Here is a 22,592-nt window from a genome sequence, read left to right on the forward strand (position 1 = left end):
TTATGTTATGGTCATCTGCAGCCTTATGACCTCACACCTTTGACTGCTAGTATGAAATTTTGTGAAGCTTTAACCACTTCCATACCACCGTATTGTAAAAAAACACATCGGGGAGGTGGATGTGTATTTCTGGAGTGCCATTTATAAACATCCTTGAAAAATGGTAAATGTACGGTATTTTTTCCTTTTTATTAAAATATATCAAACCCAGTAGTAATTAAACACCACCAAAAAAAAAGGTATCCATATAAAAACAAAAAAAATGTCTAAAATTAATTTGGGGATAGTGTTACATGGCTAATAGTAAGTTAAACTATCACGGCGCTAAAACAGAGAAATGGCCTGGTAATGAAGAGGTATATACAGGCTAGCACTCTAGGGGACAAAATAAACCTTTGCTGTGAGAACCTTGGAGGCTGCCATTGGGTACCTCCTTCTGGAGATGTCTGCTGGCTGGCAGTGATATTGATCCTCTAACTCAGTAGTGAAAGCCTCCAGGTTCCCTTCAAAAGTCACTCACAGAGTTGCACCGATGTATTGCATGTGAGAGGAATAATGATCAGGGAAGTGTTTCTGCTGCTATACTCCTGAAATTGTAAAGTGTTGTCCCAGCGCTAAAGGTTTGAGATAAATATGAAAATATGTGAATATATATGGATCAAAACATGAGTGACACCCTGTGTGTAAGTCTTCAAAAAAACCTACCAATAATGAATATAAAGTACCATAAAGGACTGAAAAAGTGCTGATGTGCAAACAATCAAAAGGAAAGGGGCAGATCTTTCTGACACGAACTGTTCAGCAGTGTGTCTGTTCTTAGTTGTTGGTCTGGCCGGCCGGAAAACTTTTTAAAACTTCTATGTGAACTGTTCATCCTAAATAAAAACTTTGTGTAATTATACTGCACTATGGAGGCTGTTTCTCTCTCTTAAATCCCTTTTGAATCATCACCGAGACGGGGAGATAAATATAACAGCAACTGGCGAGCGGAAGGAGCCGGGTTTTAACTGGACTCGGTGCAGCGCGACGGGCGAGGTTACCTGGGGCTATCCGCCACATTGCCGGGGAATCCTGCACATATCAGTGAGCTAAGGGACCGGAATTACAGCTATTGAGAGGAGCTTGCTGTCCATACACCATCTGGTGAGTAACCACCGTTTGGGGGGCTTCAGATCGGGTGAGGAGGAATTGTGGAACTCTCATCAGAACGCTCATATTGATTTTTATATAACTTATCTATTTTTTTCGTATATATATATTTTTTGGTGCAGTTTGTGTTAGTTCACATCACGGACTGAAATTTCTGGAAGGACTTGTGTTTTTTCTTTTTTCATTTTTCCGTTTTTTCATTTTTTTACATCCTTTTCATCTTTGTATTTGCAATACAATTTTGATTGTTACATTTGCTTCACTGTTTTCACTGCTAATTTGCACTTCTTCACATATTTATGAAATAATTTTATTGAATGGTTATTTAATTTTTTATAGTTCACTTCGATATACTTAGTTTTAATATTTTTATAGTGTGATATCCTGTTACATTTATTCACTTATCCTATTGAGGAATGTAGCTTTCCTTTTGATTGTTTGCACATCAGCACTTTTTCAGTCCTTTATGGTACTTTATATTCATTATTGGTAGGTTTTTTTGAAGACTTACACACAGGGTGTCACTCATGTTTTGATCCATATATATTCACATATTTTCATATTTATCTCAAACCTTTAGCGCTGGGACAACACTTTACACTTTCACTTTACACCTCTCATAGCAGCTTTAGGATCATTATTTGACTTTTAGTTTACTTTCCAAAAGCGCAGATTTTTTGTTGCAATCATACTCCTGAAATTGCTTGAGCAATTTGTTTCTGCCCCTCAACATGCAAGCAAACAAAAAATGTAAGGAGTAGAATTGGACTCAAGTTATATGAAATGACAGCATGTATACTTAGAACCCCTATTTTTTCATCACAAAGGAATGGAACAAATCTGCTGGTTAAGTAGAAAACCTCTTTAGCTCTTGTGGATCAACTGTGAAGTCTTGGTAAGAGAACCAACCATCTATGAATGACGTCCAGGGAATACACAGGACGTCTGGCTTTGTTAATAGCATTAACATGTTAAGAGAACTGGCGGCTCATCAAAGTGTGATAAATAGGAATTTACAAGCAGGCTAAAAAACAACATCTGCTCAGAAACTAAGATAAAAGCCTTTTTATTTCCTGTTCCATTTTCATAAGCTAAATGGAACGGAGCCATTAATTACTCCCAATTTCTAATAAACAGTATCAGATTACACTTGGCTGCCCGTTGCTGTAGGACCACAGTTCAGTCTGATTAGACTTTAACTGGTTTTCCTTGATAAATTAATGAATGGAGAGAAATTGGAAGGGAAACTAAGAGGTGTTCCCAGAAGAAGGGGAGTGCCGCATAGATCTGCTGCACACAAAGTTGAACTACATGTGAGTAATCTGTCTAACCTGTGAAAGATTTTGCTGTTAATAATTGGCAAATATATCCGGCCACAAAACTGTGGGGAATGGTAAAAAAAAACACAATACCCAAACCTCTACAGCTCATCCCTGATAAAGATAGGTCCTATACCGGAGGATTGTTGCCATCACCTGCTATGGATAAGAGATATACCTAGGGTGTATTTTATTAGTGTAAGACAGAAATGCCAGTGGCATAGTCTTAGTAGCTGCCAAAAATCCTGAACATTACCCATTTATTGGCACGCATGTGTGGCCTCCAGTTAGGGATGCACCAAAATTTCCGCCGCCAAAAATGGTACTAATGGACAAAATACCGATAGTACAAAAACAGCCAAAAATGCAGTGCATCACTAGCTTCTCTCCTTCTTGCTGGGTGCCGGCTGCAAGCTTTGGTCTGTGTCCCCTCCGATCACTGCTGCTGCCCCCCCCTGTGTCGGCAGAGGCAGCGGGGATCAGAGGAGACGTAGAGCCAATCCAGCTGCTGGCGCCCAGCGCGGAGGAGCGTTCAGGAGGCCGAGCGTGCAGTGTCAGGAGGAAAGAGCTGTCAGGCCAAGCCAGGTGGTGTGGAAGGGGAGCTCGGCTCCTGTGACAGGCGGAGCAGTCAGGATAGAGAGCGGAGCTCAAACACTCAGTGATCAGTACTGATCGCTGGGTTTTTGTAAATAAGTTTACTGTGTCCCCAGTTAGGAATGAACAGGAAGTGTTCTACATCACTACCTGTTCATTCATAATTGTGGACATAGTAACTGATACAATCTCCTCAATTTATTGACAGGAGCACTCAGTGTAGAGGCTTTCTATTCATTCATAACAGGGGCTGCAGAAAAAAAAAAGATTTAGGACTCTGTGTCCTCAATCCTCTTTTTCAGTTTTAAAAGGGAAATATCAGGAGTCTGTTTAGACCCCTGATTACTCCCCAAAGCCCCTAACAGTAAAGTTAAAAAAAACAAAAACAAATGTTCTGTTTCGGTCTGACAAACTTTTTAATTTCAGTTTTGGTCTTACATTTGCATTTTGATGCATCCCTACCTCCAATATGTGGGCCAAAGCAATAGATCATTAGTCATTAGATTATCTGATTATTATTTTGGTTACATTAGAAAAGGACTCAAAACACATAATATATCATTACACTTTTTATAGTTTCCTGGAAAACATTGCAAGGACTTGAAGTTCTGTGAGATAGAGTGCAGAAACACTGAAGGGGGTCCAACCTTCAAAAGAAATTCCTAAAGATGAAACAAATTGGATCTTTAATTTGGACACCATGATTCCTGAATGTTGACCTAACTGTTTATAAGTAACCATTAATCAATATATGATTATTGCAAATATGGTATATATATCAGATCTTTGGGTGCCCATAATATTAGCTGTAGATTAATAATAGAAATTAGATTTCAGTAGCTTTGACTATTTAAAAAAGGTATATTTAAACCCCAACTGCAGCTTGAAAAAATAGTAGATTATATGGACCCCCCCCCATTTGTTGAACCCTATTCACATCTAAGCATTTTGTTGCATTTGCTGAATATGAAGAACCTCAGTGGAGACCATTCACACCAAAGTGTTGGGTTGTTAGTAGCTTGAAAAAGTACATTAACTTTTTTTAACAGAATTACACATTTTTGACCACGCAGACCTCAATGGGAATGGCTGAAAAACATGCATTTTTGATGCAATTTTGCATTTTAAAACTGTCTCCTCCTCCTAGTAACTAGCTTTCCATTGGCTAAATCAAAAACGCTCAAGCCTGAAAAAAAAAAAAAAAAATCTTAAAAATGCTTAAAAAAAAAAAAAACAAACCTTCACAATTGCCTGCAAAAAACACACACACTAAAGTGTGAATGAGGCTTTAAAAATACATAGTCATCTTGCCCATGGTGGGCAAGAGGACACTATGTATGTAAAGGACACCTCCATAGTTGCATATACTCAACTTACTTCTGCTCCCTCGCAGCTCTTGGCCCTTCCTCAGCTGGCGCTAAAATTAGCTATGTTGGCAACCTAGGGGAGCAGTGACATCACAATAATGTGATTTGAACCTAGTGCAGGCAAGGTGAGTAAAGGTAAGGGTTTCATTTTAGAAGCATCTCAAATTGATGCCATCGATACAAGCCCATCAACACATTTCAAAATCTAGCAACAATTATTACCAGACTCAGTATATAAAAAAGGTACCTATACATACCTCCCAACTGTCCATTATTTAGAGGGACTGTCCCTCATTTGGAACCACACCCCTATGTCCTCCTCACTTGTCCCTCTTTTTGGTCTGATGTACAGATATCTATAAAAAGGTTCTATTTAACTACCAAAAGTGTTATTCTGCACCAAAACCTTCATCTTATCTCCTAATTATCTTGTTTGCTATTTTGAAAAGCCAATATAATGGAAAAGTAATGATGGGGAAAAAAACAATTCTAGGTTTAACCAATCATTTTTGATGGTGCACATAACCGGGGCCATGGCAGGGGTGTCTCCATTGCCTATATACATTGTGCCTCTTTCTCATCTCAGAAAGTTGGGTGTTATGTCTATATAACATACAAGGTGGCATATCATATATAAATAAAAGCACATAATTGAAAATAGCAACTTCGGCATTAATGGGATTTAGCCTGCCAATTAGGATGTAACGCAGAGTTCTTTTAGATGCATAAAATGTAGTTGAGCGCCTCGTAATATAAACACCATTTCGAAAAAAATCGAAACAGCACGGAATTACGTTTAGGTGCGTCTTGAAATGTGTTAAATTACATTCCGCTGCAGAGATTCACTATTTAAACTAAATTAGACGCTGCATGAAAATCTATTGACATTCTTCCAAAATCTTTGATGATGCCAGGAAAGACTCCATAATAAAATTAAACAAATCTATAGTAATATCCAGGGGCCCCTGTAAATTCGTGCACAATCATTTAGAATAATAGATGTTGCAATTAATCATTTCTGCATAATGCACTGGTTGTTTAAATTGGTTTGTAAAGTGTTTTGCTAATTAAGTCATGCTGCAAAATATCTGGGAATAATTTGAAAGAGGCTTAAACGTGAACATGAACTTAATTAAGGCAACTGATCTGTTTACATAAAGCCTTTACCTTCTATAATGATTTTATGGGATACAGAGAGGCTAATTCATAAGATTGTGAAAGGAAAAAAAAAAGGGCTATATTACATATTACAACCAATCAGAATCCAGTTGTAACTCTTCTACAGCAGGTAACAAAATAAAAGCAGCCCATGCACTACTTTTTATCATCGCACACCAATGCACTGCATGGCGATGCACAGCCACCAGGAGGTGCCATCCAAATGAATGGCAATGCACCTAGTGCGTGGTACCGCAGGCTAGGTGTTCTGCTTGATAGTGTGCTGTAGGGTGAATGGGCCCTTAATTTATTGTCAGGGGCAGTATAAATATTGTCCCTTCTTCTAGGTAACAGTCCCAATATGCTGGTTTATTTTAAAGTTGAACAGCTATATACAGATATTTATAAACTATAGGTGAGCTGTATACTTGCCAAAAGGATTTGTATTTATTTCCATTCAATCCAGAGTTTTAAAATATCTCTCTTACTCTGCTCTCTCCTCCTAGCAAAAAGATCCTTGCACTGCAACAAACCTGGGTGGCGTGTGCTGCTTCTCCATTACCCTCTCTGAGCTCTGCTGTACATGGACGGCAAGAGGTTGATACCAGGTCACATTAAAAGGGTTTACCCTACTTGCGTTTAGAAAAATATATATATACAATTTAGTATGTATTCACGTTTACAGATTTCCATTCCTGTGTGCCTTTCATAGCTGCATGGAAGTCAGCTTTATGTAAAATCTGCATCTTGGCAATTCTGAGCAAAATAATGGGTTTCTGTTACAGTAGGAACGTTTTCATGTGATACCCTGTCATTTAAATCTACTACCAGACTGCTTAAGACCCCTGCGCAAGCTTTGATTTGTTGAGCAAGTCCATATGACAGTGCACAGACCTTGTGATTGGCTACTCAAGCACCAATTCCTGCATTGTTGGGAGGCAGTGGGTGTGTCACAATTGCTGCCAGACCTGGAAGTATATGCTCTTTTTTCAAGCTCAGGAGGCGGTAACGGTAGACCAAGGGGATGGTCAATCAAAAAGAAACTTTACCCAGATCTTCAAAATATCAACAAAAGGCACCTTTAGAAATGTTTAGTAATGGCAATCTACAAACACATTCTTATAGATAATTGCCGGTGTTTTATCGAAAGTTCCAACTTATCGAGTTCTCCGACCGCCTGACTTCCGGTTTCGTTAGAACTAAGTGGTTTGCCCAAGAAAGTTCTTCTGCACGAGCGCCTGCGCAGCATTGCCCATACACCACAGCAGTGAAGCATTAAAATGAAATAGGATCACAGTAATCCAGCACGTTACTAATTTGAGTTGCCCCACTCAAGCGGCAGCCATATTGAGTGGGGCACCCGAGATTAATAACGTGCTGGATTACTGTGATCCTAGTTCATTTTATTACTTCATTGCTGTGGTATAGGTGTATGGGCAATGCTGCGCAGGTGCTTGTGCAGAAGAACTTTCTTGGGCAAACCACTTCGTTCTAACGAAACCGGAAGTCAGACGGTCAGAGAACTCGATGAGTTGGAACTTTCAATAAAACACCGGCTTTTTATTTTTTGCATACCTTAGTTTTCTCTTCTTCTACAGTCTTCTGACAGTGGCCATTTTAACTAAGGGCAGGTTACTAGATCTCCTTTTACTTCCTGGAACTCGGGCACATGTGACTAGGACATGTGACCATGCAATCATCTCATGGGAGGAAAATACCTTTCCCTGAGATATCATGAGATTACAGATTAGATTTCCCAGCAATGCTCTGCTGATGTAACCTTCCCAGGATGCAATGCTTGGGTACTTACATCATTTGTGCCAAAGTAGAAAAACAAATTGTAAGTAAAAGAAAAATATGTTTGTTTAGCTAATGGATGTCAGATTTCATATCAGCATGCAAAGCTGTATGCTGATGTGATTTTTTGTCAAAGTGTGTAAAGGTCCGCTTTAATACTTCTTGAGGTACTACAGTAAAGTGTACCTGTTACCTCACTTTTAAATAGGCAAATTACAGGTTCACTTTAGTCATAGGCACAAAATGTATTCAGCAAAATGTTGCCCACAGCAGCGAATTGTATTCTAGTTGCGATTTCACTTGGACCCTTAACACATTCGCATGGAGAAAAAGTGAATTTATGCTTTTTCATTTTTCCAATCAAACTCCGGCTAAGATTGGTTCTGGTTATGTCCAAAAATGAAAATGACCGATAAAGACAGGCATTGAAGGGACTAATTTTACGATGTGACAGATGGTTGTTAACAAGACATGCTATTAATGTGAACGAGCGCACAGGGTAGTAGGCAGCAGAATTGCTGTGACAGCTGTAAAAAAAAATTATTCTGTAAAAGTACGCTATAGCACATACAATTTTAATGAACGATTTACAGGAAAAGCATTCGCATTTGTATGATCATCAGTATCTCATTGTTTAGTTAAAGATTGTCCTGTCCACGGCTATCCTTAAAGTGACATTAAACCCTCAGATTTTTTAACATAAAACAATACTGTAATGTGTGCCTTACTGTAATCCATGGTAGTTTCCCTTCTCTTTGCTGCTCTTCCTTTTAAATCCTCATGTCTTCTCATGCTTGGGGAGAACTTCCCTTTTCAGCTCATGGCCTCTTCCTGTAGTGCTGGCTCAGGTTACAAGCATATACAAAGCGATACACAGACACCATATATCCATTCCTGAGACAAGGCAGTCTGCTGCAAAACAGAAGTTCTGCAGAGCATGAGAAGAGATACAGATTTAAAAGGAAGAGCAGCAAAGAGAAGGGAAACAACCATGGATTACAGTAAGGCACACATTACAGTATTGTTTTATGTTATAAAATCTGAGGGTTTAATGTCACTTTAAGTGCTTGTGACATTTGACAGGGCTACTTTTACAAAAATCAGTCCTAGGCTTTGTACACATGGGCTTCAGCTTGCACAAGACCAATAAGTAACCCCTAATTAGCTAGGGTTTACTTAAGACTCCTTGTCAAGTTTTTATTGCTGACTTTTTACCTTTTGGGGACATTCACGCCTATATTTGATTTGATGACCCTTGTCACCAGGACTGAATGTCGGGAGCCGTCACCATAACAAGGGACGAGGGTCAGTTGTCCAGATGGGCAACCTGTTCTGGTGACTGCTGTGTAAGAGGAGAATTCCTCTCACATTTAGGAGATTTCTTCTCATTTCTTATTGACAGGAACTATAGGGACACTTCAAGCGTTAAAAAAATAACCTGACGGAGGTTTGAACCCTTCCTTACTTTATCCAAAGCTAAATTTAAAAAAGGGTTGACATATGCACAATTTAAAGTAACCGTCAGCTCTTTTTATTGAACACTAAGCACAATGGGAGTGCTGGCTGTCACTCATTTGTTGCTGAGGCTACCATGTGGCAGAGGTTGCAAGGGGAACAGATAACAACTTCTCCTGTAAGCTTCTTATAGAAGAGTAATCAGCAGTCACAACACAGTGTTCTTCTCCTTCATAATTTCTGAGCAAGGCACGTATAATGGCAACACTATGCAGAACAATGATGCAGGGCTTACATACAGGAGGTTATACGAGTCATGCGTCTTTAAGCATCCGCAAAGACTGAATTTCCTGAGGTATGGCTCTTCTAGCAAAGGGTGCTTTCTTGCACCCAGCTGACCGGTGATCTACCCTTCACTATTTAGGGCAGTGACTTTCCCACCACCACTGACTCCATTGCCAAGGTGTCTGTCCAAAGGCCGTGCAATACCTCCTTGTCTGGAACCTGCTCTCGACTCTAAATCCTAATTCTTTTCAGCAGGCGGGTTCCTGTCCCTAGCTCTTCTTCCCCACAATGTGGGCACACTCCAATGACGCAGGGGGAGCTATATCCCCTCTGTGGCCAAGATGCTCACTGCAATCACAAGAAAGCTCTGTTCATAAGACATAGTATCTCCCAAGATTGTGACCAGAAACCATGGCAGAGGACACATGTCCTATGCTAGGGACAGTAGTAATCATGTGATCACTGTGTACTACTGCCAGCTAACCAGGAAGTTACTGTGCAATCACTGGTTTGCTGCCTTACTTGCTGCTCTGTTACCCAGTGGGGCAAAAGCTCCAATGGCGGCTGCGCCCATGACCTGCTTATATAGCAAAAAGCTGCTATTAGGCTTTCTACGTGCACATTATAGAGGGACCATTGCTCATAGGGTAAAATAACACCTGTAAGCAGCTAGTTAGGAGACTCCCTGCAGACAGCATTTGGCATTTAAACCCGTAATTATGTTTTTTGTAAGAACGAGTATTTTGCAATTAACTGTCTGATAACTGACAAAAAGAAAAACCAATATGGTTCCTATTACAGAAGAATAAAGGCATCTGCAGAATCATCTGAATTCCTCTTAAAATAGGTCCATTGGTGCGTTAATTGAAGTACTGTCTCACAAAGCACGAAGAAATGGCTTTTGCAATCTGCCTCAGGGGGAAGGTGGCCCAGCAATCCCAGGATCGATACCGCTGGGCCCTGCTCTGAAGCTTTGCATGTTGCTATGGGGAAAATTCCAACTGTAGCTATTAACATGCCGCAGACAGCTCATGGTGCTACAATTTGTTAAGTGTCAAAATAGAAAATCTTCTGATTTAGTGGAATCTGATAGCAAATTAAAGAGGCTGTACAGAGAGCGCATGAAAAACATTGTTCGTAGATTGCAGTACTGTAGGGAGGCTTGCTTTGTTTTAATAAATGAGTATGCCTAAAACTCCTATCTTGCTTTTCTGCAACAGATCAAACTGTCAATTCTCTCTGTATAAGATGGCTGTAGATTGGCAAATCTCTAAGAATGATCAGTGAATAGTTGCAGACATTTTCCATATTCCTGTTTAAAGTTTATTTTAAAAAGAACTCCAGGCAAAAATAAAGAAAAAGTACCATTGCAGTAGGGCTAACCCCGCACTGCAAGGGCTAACTGGTCATTTTGTCAAGGGTATTCAAATAAAGCTGTTTTACTAACCTGATCCTGGCTCCCGCAGCAGTCAGTGCTTACCTCTCTCACCCTCCACTCCGGCTATGGAATGTCCCTCGGTATCCTCACATATAATGCAGATCGATGGACGTGCATAAGACGTGATGATGTCAGCAGTCCTTAGTCCGCCGGAGCCCAGGGGAGAAGAGGCTGTAGGGACCGGTCTAGCAGCCTGGAGGGAGCCAGGATCAGGTAAGTAATACTTAATACCCTATTTTAAAATGAGCACCTAACCCTTGCAGTGTGGGGGTAGCCCTACTGCAAGGGTAACTTTTTTTTATTTGCCTGGAGTTCTTGTTTAAGGGCAGGTTCACACCATTTTCTGGACCAGCTCTGGTCCAGAGCTGGTCTGGAAAATGGTGTGAACCTGCCTGCAGTTCCAGTGCATTCCAAAACAGACAAAATTATACTTTTTAGGGTCTGGTCTGGAACAGACTGCGCTGGTGTGAACAGAGGCCTAAAATAGCATTGGAATACATTAGGATGCATTTTGGGTCCGAAAACAATCTGTTCTGGTCCAGAGATGATCTAAATTTGCAGCATTTTGATTGCAACGCATCGGACCGCAGGGAATGTGCCGGAGGGCGTGGCTACGTTGCCATTCACTTCAATGGCCCGGCACGCCCCCTCCTGCCCCGCAAAATAGTGAGCTGGCCGCAATGCAGTGCGTTCTGGCCAGAATCGGGCCGGAACGCACTGCATCTGGTGTGAACCTAGCCTCTAGACACAAGAGAAAAGGAGAGGAAATCTCTCCAAAGTTAAATGGGATCCCCTCTAACACAGCTGTTGCAAGGACAAAGGTCTGGAAGATTTCTCTTCACCTCCTCATAACCATTACATTTTGGGCTTCACAGCAATACCAGTAACAATAGTCACCAGAACAAATAGAGACTACCCAATAGGGACACGGTAATAATCATAAAAAAGCTGGCAAAGCTTCTGACCCTTCTCTACATAAAGTTCTGTTTTTCAGAATGGCGAGTGGAGGAAAATCTCTCCAACGGGACACAATCACCAAAAACGACCATTCACAACTCTTGGTGATTGCAAGCACTTGGAGGCCATTAGGAGCACTCTTCACACATAGACACTTTCTGGCACCCTGGCAAATATAAGAGACTGGCCACAGGTTGTCCCCTTTTCTCCATGCATGCACCAAGTTAGTTTGTCAACTGAGTCAGGGAGATTATGGCGCATTAGGGCATCTCACAATCCAGCCCACCTATAGCCAAGTTATTGTACCACCTGCCCAGTGGTACAATAACTTGGGTGCCGCTTCCACTCTTCAGTGGAAATTGCTTCCTCACTGCAGAATGTCACTGGTTTCAGCAGTCCATAAAAAGACACCATAGGATGCCTAATGCCCATTTATAAAGCAGTGGCATTACCGCTGCTATCTCTGTACAGGAGAACATTTATAAAGCACAGCGGTGTGCTTTGCAAATGTGCCCAACACTTTGCTTGCTTTTGTGGACTCTTAGATTTTAATAAATGTGTGGAGATAACATGCTGAGAGGCGGAGAGCCTGGTCACGTGACCTGGCAAAGTCATCATGTGACCAAGCTCTTCTCCTATTATAGATTTTTCTCTGTAACGTTATGCACAGAACACTCAAAAAGGACCCCACGGGCCTGCATTTTATGGGCTAGTGTTTCCACTCCCTGTGTTTATTAGCCTCCTTAGAGATTGTGAATTATTGATGTAACATGGTCCTTATAGAATGCGGTTTACAAAATAAGGAGAACAAAAAAATTACAGCATATCTGGTGCAATCTCTTTGTATACTTCTACAAAAACACAATGGATTGCAGTTATTTCCTGCACTGTCTAATGACTATGCAGTCAAATGAAAAAGAAAGTGCAGTACCAAAAAGGTATATAAATTTGTTTGCCTTCTTTTACATACCGACATTATCTAGATGCAGACAAAATACACACATCCTTGTTAAACACTTGGTTATACAATTTTGTGGAGGAAAGAAAAAAGCATTTTTCTTACTACAGAAGTAAAAAGAAAGAATAAAAAATACTTTGAAGTCAACAGTGTTCTTGCGACAAACATCAAATGAACTTTAGGGTAGAAAAAAAAAAAAACCTTGTCTAGTGAAAGAATAGGAGAAATTGCTCAGCGGGGTCCTAATTTACACATTGTGCGCTAAAGGTGGATTAAGACAGGGCGTCCGTGAAAGAAGCATTCATCAGACAATAGGGAAGGAAAAATGAACAATCTAAGACTTTGTCCCAAAAGCCTTCAAGAATACAAAAGGTGAATGGGTTCTGTGAGTGGTGAGTGGGTAGCAGTGATGGTGAGGAATTAAATTCCTGCCGTACCCCCAGAGATGCTGCCTTAACCTTCTGAGAGCACTTAACAGCGCATAGTAAGAGTAACGCTTCCAGGAGCTCTACTGCACATTAATGGCAGAGTCTGCAAGAGATACATCAGTGGACAAGTCCCAGACTCTCCATTTATTTATAGGGACCAACAATAGACACACTGGAGGAGGTCCACTTTAGAGATAATTCTGTCCTTGAAAATAAGTTCAAACATTTAGCGCAACAATTTTATTGCCCGACCAGCAGGGCGACTTTGGTGGACTGCAATGATAGTTTGCCAATGCTATGGAATAAAGGTTCACTTGATTATGTTGGGGCATGTAAATGGCTGCTCTGGAATGAGATAGTACTTTTAAGCTTATCACACATTTCTCAACATTGTAATCTTAAAGCCTTTTTCTCTTCGGAACAAGAACTGTATCCATACCATGCATGCAATGAATATGAACATTGGCTCAAGCCCCCAGAAATCGCAATGACTCCCCGGTAGTGCAGCAGTGTGAATGAGTGTTGGCAGCTCGGTACCAACTGTTGTTCTTAGTGAGGGATTTGCCCATGTGTGGCTGGCCTTAAAGGATGACCCCACCCAAAATGTTAACTCTGGCTTGCATCAGCTGCTGGTTTCATAATAAATTTAGTTATGAATGAGGGGGAATCTAGTGCCAATCCAGCAAGTTATATAGGGACTGAATGATGTGTAGGCAAACATGGTAGTGAGAAAGCTGGGGGGGGGTCCTTTTTGCTCTTCTAAAGTATCGCTGCTATTTAAGTAAATTTTTCCTTATTCTGATCTTTATATTTAAATTTTTTTACCTATGTGAATATATTCGAGTACATGTTTAGCATGCTTACGACAATACTGGTACAATAGTCATGGTTTCTGTATACAGTAAACTCCCCATTATCCAGCATTCAAGCAACCAGGAAAAAAAAAAGCGAGGACATAATATATCCTAAATTTTTTTGGCCAGTTGCTTGATAGATATGTGCACACTAACAAATTTTGTAGCAACTAAATTTATTTAGTTGGGGGGTTGTTGCTTCAGAGTTAATAACTCTCCAGCAACAAGAAACTACAGTTATCCGGCATCTACCAATCCCCATGGGTACCCGATAACTGGGAGTTGAGTGTACTAGATTGTATGGATCAGATTTGAAAACAAAAATTGCACAATATTAAGGAAGCAAACTATTAACAAGAAGAAAAAAAATCTGATACTAGGTCCACTTTCAGGTTGAGTTGTAGGTTGTCGTGGGGGGAATGACAAGAGATAAATATTGGATATTAATAATCCCAATTCCCAAACCTTATGTACTATATGTGATATAAAACATCATAATATATCATTTTCTTTGTTGCTGAGAGATGTGGGCATATTGTATTTTTCTTAATCCTTGGCACTTTGGATCCTCATATTTTCATTACTTTGAGTCACTTGAGTCCAGACAACTATCATTTTAATGAAATGGCTGCAGTGGCAGCTTGAATGTAATTTAAAAACTGAATCATTTGTTAAACATTACATATTCATAACAAGCCATTCAATCTTTAAAAATAGCCATCCCTGACCTCTGTAGCTTCATGCAATGTGAAGTAATTCATCAAAGATCACAACAAAAGTCCAGTTTTAAAGGCACAGTGCACCTAAAACCTAGTAAATGCAGCAACATTTATCTCATAATCAATAGGCATGTATTACTTTTTGCAATGGAGCATGCAGAGCACTGCACCCATGATCGGTGCTTCAGAAATGCAATGCACACACAGGCTCTTTCCCCCAAGCTTCAAGGATATACAAAAAGGTAGAGACTTGAGGCAAAAAGTGCCGGTGAACTACCAGCTCACTGGTGCTTATCTAATTCTCTGGTCTCTAAGTGAACCTGTTGCTTTGTCTTGAATTTGTAAAGAAACAAACTTTTTGCTGGAGTTCCCCTTGAAGAGTGCATCTATTAAGGCCCTAGCGTGCAGTGACATTTATCAGCTTTAATAAAGGACAATTAATCTAATCTGAACAGCAGCCTGTGTAAATGAACCTCTCAGTGTTTATATTGTTCCCAGTTATTACATAAGGTGTTAAATTCTCCTGATAACCCAAGTATAAAGCAAATTAAACACAGAGATATATTAGAAGTTTGTACGGAGATGATTAATTCCTCTATCCAATCATATGAAGTCATTGTAGGTGAACAATGAGGAATGTATCCCCGTACGAGGGACAGATGCAGAGAGTATTATCAGAACAGCATGTGAAGAGAATGAACACCACCAAAACATCCGGAAAAATGTGTCCTTCAATCCAAGAGAACAAGGAATACAATCGGCTATAATCTATTTATACCATTACAGGTGTGGCATCAAGGACACTGCGCTTTATACAGGAGGTACTTGTGACTAGGTGGAAAAGAGAGTAGGAGATGGTTAAGGAGGCTCCTGTGGGTTTGCAGCGAATTATGTACTGCAGAACAGAAGGGTAGGAAAGAGGACCCAGTAATTATTGGCACGAGTTACATTTTACCTGCTTCATTATTTAGAATATTTTATTTCAAGTTAATACACAGGGCTGCATTTCTATCATTGGAGCCCAACATCTTGGACTACCTCCCTTAACATTTTTTCTTTTACTGGTCCTAACCTGGTTTACAACAGGCGACCATGGTACAGCGACTCTGCCCCTCTCCCTGTTCCCTGCCTGCCATTTTCATGTATTTATCACATATATGCGGCACTGCTTGTACTCTGCAGTACCGCGTGTTCAATTTTGGGGGTGTGGTGCAGCCTTTTTGCCAGGCATCAGCAGGGCCAACTTTAATGTTAATTCGGAACTAAACAAGATTCTGCTGATAGGCCCCCACAACCCTCCCACCTCCATCACCTGACCCCACTTCCAGACCCTCAAATCCACCTACGCTGCGCTGGACAGCCACAAATAGGGCCCTAGAGTGTTTAGTGCCCTAGGCAAGCTACTTACACCCCGCAGCCCCACTCCGGTCTGTCATGTATGGGGGTGGTGGTGCATACCACAAGTGCACACTACAGAGTGGAGGTGCCCCCATGGCCCTCCCCAAGCTATGCCCCTGCTACCTTCTCGCCAACTCTGTCTGTTCTTAATTCTATTCCCACAGAGGTATGTTCTGTTTGCATTGCGTCTGCATTCTGGTACCAAAGTCCAAAAAATAGTAAAGGTTTATATTTCTTCTGACCATACTTGCCTTAGAATGTATATGTGCTGTCTCTATATTAGGGTGCAGAAGGAATTAAAATTGGTAAAAAATCTGAATGTGTATAAATGAAGCATACCTGGCATGTCACAGTTTCCTTTTCAGCCATCACAAGCAATATTTCCAAATCCATTCTTGTAGGAATCCCATGTTCTGCCAAAGCCAGCACCTCAGCCCTGGCACGACACCCCGCCTCCGGCAGAGCCCACACTGTACAAGGCAGGACGACAAACTTCTGCAACTGCTGTGAGGAAGAATGTGCCACTGCCACATGCCTGACAGCCCTGGAGCCTCCACACAGCCTGGGGAACAGAATGCAGCTGCAGCATAGGCCCAGTCTGCAGTGCATCAGGGAGGCCCAGGGGGCAATTGCCCCCCTGCCCAGCCCGCCCCCGGTTTCCAGTATAGTAGATGTTAATATTGGAAGAGTTATAATTCTTTCTGATGAGTAAAAAAAAAAAAAAATCATTACTGATGATTGTGAGCAAAAAGTTGCCTCTAACTCTGCTGCCTATGGACACAAGCCTGTGTCCACTAGGAAATCTTGCTCTAGCCTAATTGTGCATTTGTATGTCTGGCTCTGCACAGTGCAGTTGTGACACACGTTGTGGAGGATTTCAACCACAAGGGTTGTATACAAAAAACAGGGATACAGTAGCTTTTACAGCATGCCCCCACTGCAAGACATAATACAATAAAAAGGTGCCTGTCTTTGCCTAAAATATTGCACTGAAGAATATATTGTGTTGTGACTGACTTTGGAAGGTGTAGGATTGTGATCTGCATACCGATTCAGGGGGCTCCTGGGGGGGGCAGTTAGATGATGGCGGCACCTATTTTCACAACTACAGCTTAATTTCCTAGCTTTTCCAATGTAATGGGTGTATGTAATTAAAACAAACAAAACAATGCAATAAATGAGAAAATGCTCTAAACACAAATGCCTTACACAATATAAACACACTGATGAACAAAAGCTTCTTCGAAAACAGCAGGATGAAGCTTCTATTGGTGCACAGTAGAGGAAGACACAAGCATTCTCGTCTTGCTAGGCACAGTGTTTGTCTATAGAAAGTGTAATTGCAATCCAGTATTTTACAGATTTCTCTAGCACAGTATTTCAACAATTAGATTTCAGCCTGCCAAGTCATGTGACCAAAAGCAGAAGGCTTTTGTTTGGAGACTGCAGGACATGCTGACGCCTCCCTGTATTCATGTGACAATACAATCTTGAAACATTTTATCTGCTTGGCAGAAGATAGCGATGAGGGTATGTGCAAGTGGGTTCCTCTTCAGTTTTCATCCCTATTTAATCCTTATTTGAATTCTAACAGCAGAATACTATAACTGCAAAATGACGGTCCCATTTCCCTCTGGCTTGTCTATATTAGCACTGGAATTATAGGTTCTCTCTATATGGTTTGTTCCTTGTAATAAAAATCAAATCCAAACTGCAGCAAAATATGGTAAATAGTGTGTGAAAAAAATGAAATGTTTTCATGATGTACTGCAACTCCAACCCTAGAGGAAACCCAAGAAATCAGAGGTCCATGTTTGAGCAATGACCACTAAAATAGAGCTAGAAAAAAAAAAAAAAAGGAGGATTGAAAACAAAATTGGGAGCAAAAGTAAAGCCATGCATAAGCTAATTGTCACTGGAGTCCTAGCTCACACTGAGCCACGAAATCCAGTTTGACAGCCAGTACTGTCTTATGACACCCTCCCTTATACCGTGAAGTACCAAATATTTATTTCAGTTTCCAGGGCTGAACAAAGTGCCAGGGAGTGAAGGAAAGGTAATTGTATGCAGATGGGAAGGGTGTTAATGCCAAGCTGTTGGTTACGCAAAGGTTTGCCAAAGGATGGGAAGTAGCACAAATAGAGTTAAGGAGAACTAAGAGGCGAGTGATTCCACTCATCCTCATAGTTAGAGCCGACCTGTGACAAAAAAAAGCTGTCACAGGTCGGCTCTATCGATCAGGAAATGAGCAGAAACATGCAGCCGATTCACTCACTTTCCGATTATCTCCCTGCAGAGAGGTGTGACTGTCGGTCACCGCTCACCGCAGGGATTCCCCCCTCCCCTCTCCGATCCTCTAGCACTGAGTGGAAGAACAAACAGGGGAGGGGGCGGGCACAGCCAGCTCTGCCTCTAGATAGGGAGGAGGTTAGTATATGTCCTCCCGTGACCCTAAAGAGAACTATGGGGAAAAACAAACACTTACCCCATAGTTCTCTTTTAAGACTAAGAGTAAAGAAGCACCAATGCTGTGATTTGTCAGTCTTTATTCCGGTTTTTACCACAGAAGAAAATATCCAAATACCAATAAAGAGTATCTATGGTCAAAAACAAAATAAAAATATCTATTTCTATATATTCCATTTCCATCCCACACCTAATGAGCATATCGATCTAGACATTTGTAAACTTATTGAAGATGCCCATAGGATGAAATTCCTCAATGCAGTTTACACACAATGTCACTCAGCCCTATGAGCATTGACTTCCTTGTGTCAAAACTCACACTGCCTGCCTTCTGAACTGCAACTCAACGTTTGGCAATGTAACACTATCATTGCTTTTTGGAAGCAATGCATGATGGGATATGTAATTTTGAGAAATGGAGATTGCATCACATCAAGCAACAGGGAAAGAGACACAAAGCAAACTTGTAATCCAGGAAGTTGTTGAAAGCGATGGGCAGACAGTGGCAGCACTCACTACTTAAAAGGGATTTTTTCACGTAAGCTTTGACTGCATTATCAAAAACATCTCTAGTATGTATTTCTATTACAATGCTGATGTTATAACAGGAGAGGATATGCTGGGACTTTACAACTCCTTTAATGAAAACCTTTTTTTCATTTAACTTATTAAGTTATAAACTATTAAACTAATGGAGCAAAATGTAGACTTTCCTGAGAAAATATCTGTGTATCCATCTTCCAGGAGAAAGATCTGAGACCTGCTGTATTTTGGTAGCCCAAGCCCTGTAATTTACTTCAGGTCAAAGGGCTTACTGTTCGTTAAGGTGCATGGTTTAAAAGTGAATACAAGTCCACATCTTTAATGAATGAGGGTTTTATTAAAATGTCTGATTTTTCTAATTTCCACCTGTATTCTCTTAACAGAATGATTCCATCATCCAGCAAATCGTTTTTCCTAAGTGACCTGGTGTCCTCTCGTAACTATGACTTGTGTGTCCTGGCCGTATACGACGATGGCACAACCGCTTTGACTGCAACTCGGGTGATAGGCTGTGTACAGTTTACAACGGAACAGGAGTATAAGCAGTGTCGATCCCTCCATGCTCAGTTTCTCGGTGGAACAATGATCATTATCATCGGTGGTATCATTGTGGCCTCTGTCCTCGTCTTCATTTTTATTCTACTCATGAAATACAAAGTCTACAATAACCACCCCAAATCCAAACCAGCCAAGGTCACCAATGTGTGCTCTCAAACCAATGGTAGTCAGAGCGGTACAATTGGACGTTCGTCTTCAAAACTCAATGAAAGGAGAGACAGCATTATGCAGGACATTTCGGGAACATCCATGAAAAGCAAAACCATAGTTGACCTCACCCCAGATGGTGAAAAAGTGACTGTAACTGACACTACCTTTATAACAAATGACATTCTCTCTCACTAGCAAAATACCAATACCACAAACTTATGCACCTCTTTTAAAAAGGGACAATCCACTGAGAACTGGTCATTGTGGTACTGTTAAGGACATTTTCATGCAAGGAGTCGTCTTTTCGGCTTCATGCCTATTGTCTATTTTTAAGATCAGATGGTTACAACAAAAAGCTATTTTTTTAATCTGTAAAAATGTTTACTGCATTCTTAACTATTTTTTGGTTCAATATTATTAAATATAAAGTGTGTGACAAAAACTGGCTAGCTAGAAATAATTGGTTTTAAACAACAACACTTAAAGGAAGGATAATAAATGTTTCTTTTGATTTTTTATATTTGAATGGCCTGAACTAACCTCATGAAAGTTTATTTAGCACGTGTGATCTTTCTGTAAAGAATTTTGACTACTTTCCCTCTTTAGGCCCACAGATCATCTTAGCACAATTACGGATGCCAATTCTGACCTTGTTCTCACATTTTCTTCACTAGTCCAACATACAAGTGTCCAGTCCAAGGTCTACCTCAAGTTACAGTTAACAGTTGAGCATCGGAGTGGGCCACTGGCTGTTGATTATCCTTTTGTAGAGTCTTAAGCTAAGACACCCACAGCTCAAATTTCAGACAATTCGGGAGCATAGGATGAAATTCAAGCTACGGGTGGGCTCTGCCGGCACCACTCTGTTCTACAGATGTTGACTTCTCAATCAAAGTTTGTGAAAAGGCAGAGTGGAAAATTATTTGGCCAAACAGTGCCTGCATCAAATCAGTTATTGGCACTGTTTGGGTATTTAGTAGGCACAGAAGCAGTGGCTGATGAACATAATAGCCGGCATCAGGGATTCCTCTCTCCAAACTGTTTAGCTTGGATGGTGGAATCCAATGAACAAGAGACATTTAACAATATGTGGCTAGCCTCAATGTCAGTCTCTGAGCTTCAGTACCTGCAGGCACTTAAAAATGACAAACAGACCCTGTACTAGCAGATAGTTGAATCTGCATTGAAGCTTGTACACTTACTACATGTTTTAGGGTAGAAGCATTTTCAGGATCTATCCCTAAACATAGTATGTATAAGCACTGATAAAAAAGCAAGCATGTGCCTTTTGGTCTTTGATCATATGTGGCTTGGTGAGATTGTTGTACCAACTAGGAAGTCAACCCTGGAAATTAGAAGATATTTGTACGCAGGTCATCAGGGTGAGTAGTAAAGTTGTGAATATCTGCAGTGATTTCAATGTTAAAATACTGCAGCCTGGAGTACAGCAGACACAACATCTGTCTTCAATGGCACCTTGAGCAATACAAAACCCCAGGCCCGCAGAAGAGTCTACCTAACCTGCATTGCACTTTTGACCACTCAGGGCCCATTCACACCACAATTAGATCATCTCCAGACCAGATTATTTCCGGACCCAAAATGCATCCTAATGTATCCCTATGCCATTTCTGCCTCTGTTCACACCAGCGCTGTCTGTTCCAGACCAGACCATAAAAATACTGCACGTTCTATTTTGTCTGGTCTGTAATGCAATGGAACTGCGGGCATGTTCACACCTTTTTCCGGACCAGATCTGGACCAGTTCTGGTCTCGGAAAATGGTGTGAACCTGCCCTAAGTGCAATGGCTAATCTCATTGAAAGGTGCAGAAGATGGATGTGCACAGCTCAGCCTAACCAGCTCAGGCCATTATTTGCTTACTAGAGCCCCTACTGTGTTGGACATCAAAAGAGAACGTATGCTGTATGGAGTCATCTGTTGGTGCCAGCTATAAACTCCTGGAGGCAGTTTGTTAGCTTTCAAGTTGTAGGGTTGCTCTTAAAGTAGATGTTCAGACAAAACATATATTTTAGTTAATGCTGAACTCTGCCAAAGGATTTGTATTGCTGTCCATCCAGTTCTGAGGTTTACGCAGCCCTGTCTGGCTGGGAAGGGACTTGATCTAATTTAAGCAATGTTTACAGGTGTTATTTGTCCTCCAGCCTGTGAGTCGACGATGAAAGAGAAACAGAAGATCAACAAGCTCTAAATCGGCATTCTCATTGTTAGCACATGCCAGTCAGCTGTGCTGCAGTGTTCTCCATGTGCTAGTTCTCCCTCTTCCAGTTTATGCTCTGCTGTGCAAGGGATAAAAAGTCGAATCCAGGTACGTAAACAGCTTTAATTTTAAAAAAGGGTTTCATTCTGAATTAAATAGTGTGTATTATTTCTGCCTGTAGATCAGCTTTAAGGATATTGTGTTGTTTGGTACATAGTATACAGAATACCCAAGGATGACTTCCAAGCAGGGAACATTTTAAATTCTTTTAGAAAATCACATCTGGTCAAAGATTAAAATGGTGGTCATTTAAATAAAAAAAATTAGAATAAAATGTTAAGTGAAAGTGTAGTTTTCCATTTCAGAAGGGCTTCTGACACTTCAACACTTCATCCCACACTCCTGTGAATGAAAATGAAGCATCCTAAAAGTCAATGGGGGGGAATTTATCAAAACTGGAGTTGTTGCCCATGGCAACCAATCAGCATCTCTTCAGTTTGCTCAGGTAGGATTTGAAAAGGAGAGATAGAAGCTGATCGGTTGCAGTTCATATCTGCTCCAGATTTTGTCTGCTCCAGTTTTGATAAATTCCCCTCACTTTGCAGGTGCTTTCACAAAGTTGAGATTTGGCCTAATAATTTCAGCCTATATGTATCCACCAAACAGATTCCACTACTTATGCTTCTCTTTAGACATGTGCACTGCCAAAAAATGTTTCGTTTCGTTTTAAATTCGGATTTGTGTTATTTCGTTTTTCAGGATTCGGGTGTGAAAGTCAA

At 40.8% G+C, this 22,592-nt stretch overlaps 1 protein-coding gene across 1 annotated transcript in view; it reads left to right on the top strand.

The window, feature by feature from the left end:
• LOC108791126 (leucine-rich repeat and fibronectin type III domain-containing protein 1-like protein) overlaps positions 1-20,072 on the top strand; it is a 91,713-nt gene extending 71,641 nt beyond the window's left edge. Inside the window, exon 3 of the mRNA XM_018561510.1 lies at positions 19,269-20,072. Coding sequence (XP_018417012.1) covers positions 19,269-19,788 — 520 coding nt within the window. The 3' untranslated portion in view covers positions 19,789-20,072. The remainder of the gene's footprint in view (positions 1-19,268) is intronic.
• Positions 20,073-22,592: the final 2,520 nt, after the last annotated feature.

Source organism: Nanorana parkeri, unplaced genomic scaffold (assembly GCF_000935625.1).
Source record: "Nanorana parkeri isolate BGI_ZX_2015 unplaced genomic scaffold, ASM93562v1 scaffold528, whole genome shotgun sequence".
In the NCBI taxonomy this organism is placed as follows: domain Eukaryota; kingdom Metazoa; phylum Chordata; class Amphibia; order Anura; family Dicroglossidae; genus Nanorana; species Nanorana parkeri.